We start from the raw sequence: 10018 nt of genomic DNA on the forward strand, positions 1-10018 counted from the left end.
ACATTTGCTTGGTATAACCGCATTTATTATTTACAAATGCAATCAATCAAATGGGCCTCCATCACTCAACCAACGCTAACGGTAACATTACCTAGGTCCTTATTGATATTACAAGATTAACGTACCTGCAGTAAAAACCAAGCATGTCCGATAAACATCCTCAGATTTATTTCGCCTTCAAGAAGAAATGGGAATTACACTTCATGTGAACATCGTCCTATCCTTATTAGATGTTCGCTGCGGTAAATTACAGTCCTTGTAGGAAGCGTCCATTGTTTTTCCAACCCACTTTTAACTTCCAACAAAATTACGTCTCACTGCAACGATGCGCCATCTAGTGGACTACTTATCGCCAATACTGAAAATGCAGCCATGATGATGATGATGATGAATATTTATTTTGGCTTTCTTTTAATCCTACTGAATTTGTAATTATGTATCGGCCGTTCTAATACCGATAGTATGTGGGTGCCTGTGTGTGTGCATGTGTATATGTGTGCACCGCCATTTACAGGCCAATGAGTGTACAGTCACTAAATGTACACATAACCTAATTTTTTAGACCCCCCCATGGATGAAATTCTACGAAACTGGGCATACCCCCAGAGAATGCCAGGTCAATCATACACATAAAATTTGGTGCAGTTCTGAACATCTTAACTGAAGATAGGGGCGATTAAAGCAGAATAATATTGCATTTTCATTTTTTACCGGGGGGGGTGGGGGTGCAAATCACAAATGAGTGATTATGAGCCAGGTTGATGTGGGCCCTTGAGACCAACATACCATAAAAGATTCTTCATCCTCAGTGCCACGGTTCAGGTAGTTATTTAGGAAAAACTGTTTTTTTTGCGGTTCGGGGGGCCCAGCACGGGGGGGGGAGGAGTGGACCCCGGGGACGAAATGAAATTTTTCCGTAAAAGTCTAGTGGGGCTACATACCCACCAAATTTCATGTACCCCGGTGGTTCGGTGTCCCGGGTATCAATGACCAAAAATTCAGGAAGTAGATGACGGGAAAAATTCTTGAATTGTGTGCATGTGTGTGTGTACAAGTTTATGTTTATGTGTGTGGGTGTGTGTGTGTGTGTGTGTGTATGTGCGTGCTTGTGTGTTTGCCTGCGTATGTGTATCTGTGCATGTGCATGCATGCGTACATATGTCTACTGTGTGAGTATGTGTCATACGTATGATTACTGTAAATGTATGTGTGTGCGTGTGTATCTGTTTATGCACATGTGTGCACATGGAATGGGTTAACATGACCCCTGGAGGCAAACATACGGAAAAAATTGGTCATCCTAGGCCCTACAGTTCTCAAGATATTCACAGAGAACTGTGTCTGCTTATTGTGTGGCCCCCCATGAACGGAATTCCACAAAACTTGGCATGCATACAGAGGGTGTCATAATGATCCTACACTTCCAATTTCGTGCAGTTTTGACTATGTTAGGTCACAGATACCTTCAATTACAACACCTCATTTTTACTTTTTTGTGTTTAACTAGGTGGCGCTATACATGAAATGAGTGGTTATGGAATGGGTTGACATGGCCCCTTGAGATCAACATACAAAAAAAAATGGTCCTCCTAAACCCTACGGTTTTTGAGATATTCACAGAAAACTGTGTCTGCCCTACCCTCCTTTCGGGGGGTCCAGTCCAGCGGGGGGGCTACAGATCAAAACGAAAAACGATGGTTCCATGCTATCCATGTGGGGTTACATGCCCACCAAGTTTCGTGTACCCCGGTCTTTCAGTGTCCCGGGAATCATTGACGGAAATTTGGGCATGCGAAAAAGAAAAGAAAAAAAAATCTGACTAAACCTATATGACCGCCACTTCGCTGCGCGGCGGTCATAATAAGACAAAAAATGCCAGACGGAGCGGCGTAGTCGCCAACGTTGACACCACATTTAAAAAATAACAAACACAAAAGATGCCGGACGGAGCGGCGTAGTCGCCAGCGTTCCCGTGACACCAAGACATACAAGATGGTGTAAGGGCAATGATGACCCGCGTGAAACTGCCAATGCAGGACCAACAAAGTTCTTTCACTGACCAACGCAGAGAGTTTACTGGCAGTCTGGAGAGCAGAGCACCGGAAGAACAACAGTCTGAAGTCATGATGGCCGATCTTCCTGCTGATCAGCAGCTCGGTGGCTTTAGCAAGGACCGTTTGTTGCTTCATGGCTCCCGACGTCGCCATCAGAGCTCCCCACGTCCGCACTCAATCCAGACTGCAGGCACCCAGCGTCAGAGGCTATACGTTAACGTTATTGCAGCTCGCAGGTCAGCCGCAGCTCGGTGGTCGTGGCAGCTGCAGATCTCTTGCAGAGTAGGCCCATTGCCCTGAGCAATCTTTCCGTCCAGACGAGTCCAGACAGAGGGTAATAAGCAGGATAATGTATAGAACTGTCGGGACTTTTCCCAATAATGACCTGTGTTCTATACATTATCCCTTCCTTATTAACACTATTAAACTATTGCCCTTTTATGCTTTAAACTATTCTTTGACTATTGCCCTTTGACTATGCTTGTATTAGCTATTCCTGTTTGCCTTTGTTTATGTAAAGCACATTGAATGTAACCTGACTCTCGCCAGATGAATTTCGTTCCGCCTAGCTCCACTCATCCATCCACATCATCCAACTCATGTAAGAGAGTAACAGAGAGACTTCTCCTTTGAGCTCGGCTGGGTTAAACAGCATGAGACTTCTCCTTTGAGCTCGGCTGGGTTAAACAGCATGAGACTTCTCCTTTGAGCTCGGCTGGGTGAAACAGCATGAGACTTCTCCTTTGAGCTCGGCTGGGTTAAACAGCATGAGACTTCTCCTTAGCTCGGCTGGGAGGGACCTAACTCAGGTTAAAGTAAGAGAGTAAGAGAGTTCTTCACAGGTCAAACAAGCCCAGGGGGTGGAGGAGGCTTTGAGCCTGCGCTAACAATGACTCTAATTACAGTTCAAAGATCAAGTGTCCTTTTCTACTCTAGCTTGTGCGCACACTGAATAGTTTATCAGAGCGAACGGGCTGCTGCCTAACAATGCTGATTAGAAAGCCTTTGATTCCTCCACTCTAAGGCCTCTCTAAGGTCACTCTGAGGTAACTCTAAGGCCTCTCTGAGGTCACTCTGAGGTCACTCTGAGGTCACTCTGAGGTCACTCTAAGGCCTCTCTGTTATCTACTGCTGGATGAAATGTTGCCATTGGGATCATGCTGGTATTGGAACGTTTGGGCAATGTTCCACGTGTCATGTTTGGCAGGTGTACCCTACACACACACACACACACACACCTGTGCAGCTGTCAGGAGGGCTTATACCTGTTCAGGTGTGACAGGTTTGATCCTCAGCTCCGCTACATGCTTTCATACAACACACACACACACACACACACACCACATGATCTGTTGTTTGCTCAACTAAATGGCCTCATAGATTACATTTCAAGCTGGATTGTGTTGATGATTTGTCATGGTAACCTGACATTACAAACTGATATCTCTAATAGGCATTTAATCCTCCTGATTGTACAGTAAGTATACTGAATCTGTTAGATTTTAATTAGTGCAAAGCATAATTGTATTCAGAAGAGAACTTGGCAGTAAATTCAGTAAACACACTTTGTCCTTTCACTCTGAGGACAAGTGTATTCACTACAAATTGGAAATGAAAGGCAGAAGTCCTGAAGACAGAGTCAGTTGGAATATTCCTGTGTGTGTGTGAGAAAGAGAGTCAGTTCAGGAGTGTTTCCCCCTGAGGAACATTCCTGTCTGTGTGTGTGTGTGTGTGTGTGTGTGTGTGTGTGTGTGTGTGTGTGCAGGCTTTGTGTATATGTGTTCTGCTACAGAGCCATCCTTGTTATTTCTAGGAAGAGGGCATTGTGGTTCGGCTCTAGATCAATATGGTTGTGATGGTGTCTGCATGCACATGAGAATATGTCAGTAGGTGCTTTTGGACCTAACTAGGGACACGTTTGAGAGGGACTAGCCATGGGTGCCCCCTGACTTACAAGTCTTTTTCAGTTTAGGCCTACCTTTATTGTCATTGTACACATGATACAACATATCATTGTTCTCAGTTCCTTCCCCCAACAGTCAGAGTTCAGAACTGAGAAAAAGTTCCAAAAAGTCTGAAAGTTCCTTGATGTGTTCTGTTGCTGGGTGACTGTAAATCAGTGTGTTCTGTGTGTGTTCTGTTGCTAGATGACTGTAACTGTGTGTTTTATGTTGCTGGGTGACTGTAACTCAGTGTGTTCTGTTGCTAGGTGACTGCAACTCAGTGTGTTCTGCTGCTAAGCGACTGTAACTCTGTGTGCTCAAATGCTGGGTGACTGTAACAGCTGTGTGTGTGTGTGTTCTGTGTGTGTTGTGTTGCAGGGTGACTGTAACTCGGTGTGTTGTGTGTGTGTTCTGTGTGTGTTGTGTTGCAGGGTGACTGTAACAGCTGTGTGGGTGTGTGTTCTGTGTGTGTTGTGTTGCTAGGTGACTGTAACAGCTCTGTGTGTGTGTGTGTTCTGTGTGTGTTGTGTTGCTAGGTGACTGTAACTCTGCGTGTGTGTTTTGTGTGTGTTGCAGGGTGACTGTAACAGCTCTGTGTTCTATGGACTTCAGCAGTTTCCCCCTGGACACACAAAACTGCTCTCTAGAATTGGAGAGTTGTGAGTATTGCACACACTCTGATAGACACACACACACACACACATACACACACACACACACACACACACACACACATACACATATACACAGAATGACACCCATGCGCACACACACACACACACACACACACACACACACACACACACACACACACACACACACACACACACACATTTTGCTAATGCTAATGAGCCGTGGAGCATCAGTGCTGTCAGTAGCCCAATAGTCTGCTCTGCAGATGGGCCGCTCTGATTGGATGCCTCAGCAAGAACAATAGGAAACGCAACGCAACATTCTTCTCAATGATGCGCTCAGTCACTGATGATATCTCTGTTCAGTCGTTTTTGATGCACAGGATGAGTCAGCTGGAGCGAACACATGCACACACACGCAACATGCACTCAATCCTGCACACACACACACACACAGTGCTGACTTTAGAGGTCAGCATCCTCTTTTTAAAAGCCAGCATTATGGGGTCAGAGGTTAAACTCACCCGTGCCATCTGGGAATCCATTACAAGCGCAGCAGCTTTACAGAGGCATGGCCACCAGACAGCCCCTCTGCCCCTCAGCATTCTGCCCCTCAGCATTCTGCCCCTCTGCATTCTGCCCCTTTGCCCCTCTGCCCTAGCCTGGAAAATCCAGACCCTGATAATCTAGAAAGATTAAAGGTCTGGCAAAGAGCAATGTAATGGCCCAACTCGAGGGGCGGCAACAAGCATGCATTTAAAAATCTCACTGCACGCAATTGGATAACACTAGACCATGTTTACTCTGAATGATTTCGGACTTCGTCGCAATCGGATAACACTACGACCAATGTGTACTGTCCTCCAACGTTGCAGCGCTGTCTTCATCAGTTTAGCTCGTTCCCCGGAATGTTGGGGAAAAAGTAACGTGCATCATTGCTCTTTGCCAGAGTGTCTCACAGAGACAATTCCATTGTGCTCTCGCGAGAACTCTGGATTTCCAGGGTACCTCTGCCCCTCAGCATTCTGCCCCTCTGCATTCTGCCCCTTTTCCCCTCTGCATTCTGCCCCTTTGCCCCTCTGCCCCTTTGCCCCTCTGCATTTTGCCCCTCTGCATTCTGCCCCTTTGCCCCTCTGCATTTTGCCCCTCTGCATTCTGCCCCTTTGCCCCTCAGCATTCTGCCCCTTTGCCCCTCAGCATTCTGCCCCTTTGCCCCTCTGCATTCTGCCCCTTTGCCCCTCTGCCTCTCAGCATTCTGCCCCTCTGCATTCTGCCCCTCTGCCTCTCAGCATTCTGCCCCTCTGCATTCTGCCCCTTTGCCCCTCTGCATTCTGCCCCTTTGCCCCTCTGCCCCTTTGCCCCTCTGCATTTTGCCCCTCTGCATTCTGCCCCTTTGCCCCTCTGCCCCTCTGCCCCTCAGCATTCTGCCCCTTTGCCCCTCTGCATTCTGCCCCTTTGCCCCTCAGCATTCTGCCCCTCTGCATTCTGCCCCTTTGCCCCTCTGCATTCTGCCCCTCTGCATTCTGCCCCTTTGCCCCTCTGTCCCTCAGCATTCTGCCCCGCTGCATTCTGCCCCTTTGCCCCTCTGCATTCTGCCCCTTTGCCCCTCTGCATTCTGCCCCCTGCATCACTCTAATCCATATTCAGCTCACACTAAGCGTGCCTGTTGTGGATGCTAATGCTATAGTGGTGTATTGGTATTATAAATGCTAATGTGGATGCTAATGCTATAGTGGTGTATTGGTATTATAAATGCTAGTGTGGATGCTAATGCTATAGTGGTGTATTGGTATTATAAATGCTAATGTGGATGCTAATGCTATAGTGGTGTGTTGGTATTATAAAAGCTAGTGCAGATGCTAATGCTAGTGTGGTGTATTGGTATTATAAATACTAGTGCAGATGCTAATGCTATAGTGGTGTATTGGTATTATAAAAGCTAGTGCAGATGCTAATGCTAGTGTGGTGTATTGGTATTATAAATGCTAGTGCGGATGCTAATGTGAAATGCTAGAATGGATGCTAATGCGATATTGGCGTGTTGGTATTAAAAATACTAATGTGGATGCTAATGCTAGTGTGGTATATTGGTATTATAAATGCTAGTGCAGATGCTAATGCTAGTGTGGTGTATTGATATTATAAATGCTAGTGCAGATGCTAATGCTATAGTGGTGTATTTATTGGTATTATAAATGCTAGTGCAGATGCTAATGCTATCGTGGCGTATTATACCTGCAATCCTTCACAGGTCAGTTGGGGGGAGGCCAACCCTTACAGGGCAATCCAGGCCAGGATTTAGCCACACAGATTGAAACTGCACCGTGACTGTTGTTCCAAACGACCTCAAAAACCAGAAATAGGGCAGTGTGTGTGTGTGTTCTAAGCTGGCAGACTCTTAGTCGGACAGACGATGATCACAGCTGGGTTACTGATGAAACAAGCCCCAAAAGACAGTGTACACTGGACACAGTATAGCAGTAGTACTAGAATACTACATCAGAGATATGAATGTATGAAGACAGGCACAAACACACACGCACGTGTGCACACGCGCACGCACATACGCACACATAGACGCGCACACATGCGCATACACAAACACACACACACACACACACACACACACACACACACACACACACACAGATTCACAGTTCCCCTGCATGGACCCTAATCTGCGGAGAGAGGTCATGGCTGGGCGTTGCTATGGCAGCCGTGCTCTCTCCCCTCATGGTGATGGCTCATGCTTCCTCCAAGAGAGACTCTTCTCCTCTTCAGCTCTCTCTGTTCTCTCGCCTTCTCTTCCTCCTCTTCAGCTCTCTCTGTTCTCTCGCCTTCTCTTCCTCCTCTTTCTTCTCCTCCATCCTCTTCTTATCCTTCTCTTTCTCTTCCTCTTGTTCTTTCTCTTCTTGTCTTCAGTTTCCTCTCTGAGACTTGACTGTACTATTCTCTCAACTCTTCTTGTCTTCACTGTTATTCTTCCATCTCTCTCTCTCTCCATCTCTCTCTCTCCATCTCTGACCGTGTGCTCTCTCTCTCTTGAAGACGCCTATAATGAGAATGACCTCATGCTCTACTGGAAGAACGGGAACGATTCACTAAGGACTGATGAGATCGTGCTCTCACAGTTTTTTATTGAAGAATTCCAGCCTTCCTACGGGCTAGCCTTTTACAGCAGCACCGGTACGTGGCACTCAGCGGCTCTGGGTGTCTGTGTGTGCGCGCGTGTGTGTGTGTGTGTGTGTTTGTTTATGTGTGTGTGTGTGTGTGTGTGTGTGTGTGTGTGTGTGTGTTTATGTGTGTGTGTGTTTATGTGTGTGTGTGTGTGTTTATGTGTGTGTGTGTGTGTGTGTGTGTGTGTGTGTTCCATACTGATAATCTGAGTCCATAAGGGGCAGTTGTCCTCTACTTAGAGTACCAGGATGGAAGACAGCCAATCATATTACTGCCCCTCTGGCTGTGCTTCCCCTGTTTCTATGCACCCACATACAGAATCATACACAGAATATCTCTCTTTTTCTCTCATACATACAGAATCATACAATACCCCCCCCCCCCCCCATACAGAATCACCTACATACAGAATCATACAATACCCCCCCCCCCATACAGAATCATACAATACCCCCCCTCTCTCATACATAAAGAATCATACAATACCCCCCCCCCCTCACTCTCTCACTCTTTCTATCCCTCTCTCTCATACAGAATCATACAATATCCCTTTCTCACTCCCTTTCTCATTAACTCTACATCTTTCTCCCTCTCTCTCTCTCTGCCCCTCTTTCTAGTTCTACTCTGTAACAATACTTCAGATATCCTTTCCATCACTGATGGAATAATCTTCCCATGTTTTGTATGTTTGTGCTATGTACAGTGCTGCTTGAAAGTTTGTGAACCTTCAGACATGGTCCATTGTGTTTTAACAAATTTTACCAATTTGTAAAGCTGACCTTCCAAATAATGAACAGAAAGAAAAAAAAGTTATATATTTTCATTATATATTTAACAAAAGTGGTTTAGCTCACAAAAATGCTCAAAATATGACATTTGCAAAAGTATGTGAACCCACCATCCAGGAGAAAGTCTGCACGCAGTATTATGAAATCCTGTAGGTCTCGTTTCAACCCTTTTACATACCGAGAGAATTTGGTCAGATCGTTATTTCAACCTATGTACTGGGGCCTGACAGATGGGGCCAGACACACACACACACGCACACGCACACACACATATCAAATTTAAAAGAGCCTTGGTCCCCAGTGCTGTGAAGGTGCTAATAACACAGGGAACTGTACTAGGGTGACACTTCCAGGTTGCAGGTTCTATGCACAGCCAGCATATGCACAGTAAGCTATGTTTATCTATTCATTTATTTATTTACTTTGGTACAGTATTTTATAAATGTCACTTTTCATGAAATGTATTGTCTGTATTGTCCGTCCTGCCAATCCAGAGTATGAATTCTCTTTATCGTGAGCCATTCCTTGGCCATTTTGCTGGAATGCTTATAGGGTCATTGTCCTGTTGTAAAACCCATTTCCTCCCTACAGTATCTTCATCTCCCTGACTGACATGAGGTTCTGATCAAGTGTTGATAGGCCTGAGAATTCATGGTTTCCTGGATGATATAATGTTGTCCAGGTCCAGAGGCAGAAAACAGCCCCACACCTCCACATTTCCACCCCCATGCTTCACTGTTGAGACTTGTTTTGGTATGCAGCGCTGGCTTTCCTCTAAACGTGACGATTTGAATTGACTGGATCATTTTATGACTGGATCATTTTATTTTGGACTCACCTGTCCAGAAAATGGACTTCCAGAAGGCCTCTAGAAGTTGAATCGGGCAGTTTTGTTCTTTCTTGAGAGCAGAGGCTTCCTTCTAACAACCCTCCCATGAACTTTGTGTCTGTTCCAGTTTAATGTGATCGTAGACGCATGTAGATTTATTCCAGATGCTGCCATTGAGGTCTGTAACTCTCTACAGGTGATGTGTAGGCTGGCTTTTACCCAGTTTATTATCTTTCTGGTGCATTTTGGTCATATGTTTGATGGGTATCCACTTCTAGGAAAAGTTGCAGTGATGTTGAATGCCCTCCAATTGCAAATAATTTGTCATACAGTGGATAAATGGAGCTGGAGTCTTTTAGAGAGGGCCTTAGAGATATCTCCTTTCTTCTTGGCATTGTTGATCTCTGTAAAATAAGAAAATGATAAAACAACAGAAAACTGCTCAAGGGGTTCACACACTTTCAGACAGCACTGTGTGTATCTATTCTTCTTATCTATCCTGTATTTCAGACAGCACTGTGTGTATCTATTCTTCTTATCTATCCTGTATTTATGTATGTGCCCCCCCCCTCTTATCTTAACTACCCCCCCCCCC

General features: G+C 45.5%; 1 protein-coding gene across 2 annotated transcripts in view; it reads left to right on the forward strand.

Moving 5' to 3' along the window:
- gabrr3a (gamma-aminobutyric acid type A receptor subunit rho3a) overlaps window positions 1–10018 on the forward strand; it is a 41145-nt gene that overhangs the window by 26555 nt on the left and 4572 nt on the right. Inside the window, exons 5-6 of one of the 2 annotated variants that reach the window (XM_042093726.1) lie at window positions 4574–4656; window positions 7678–7815. In XM_042093726.1, coding sequence (XP_041949660.1) covers window positions 4574–4656; window positions 7678–7815 — 221 coding nt within the window. The remainder of the gene's footprint in view (window positions 1–4573; window positions 4657–7677; window positions 7816–10018) is intronic. The other variant, XM_042093727.1, reaches the window with a different exon arrangement.

Source organism: Alosa sapidissima, chromosome 5 (genome assembly GCF_018492685.1).
Source record: "Alosa sapidissima isolate fAloSap1 chromosome 5, fAloSap1.pri, whole genome shotgun sequence".
NCBI lineage: Eukaryota > Metazoa > Chordata > Actinopteri > Clupeiformes > Clupeidae > Alosa > Alosa sapidissima.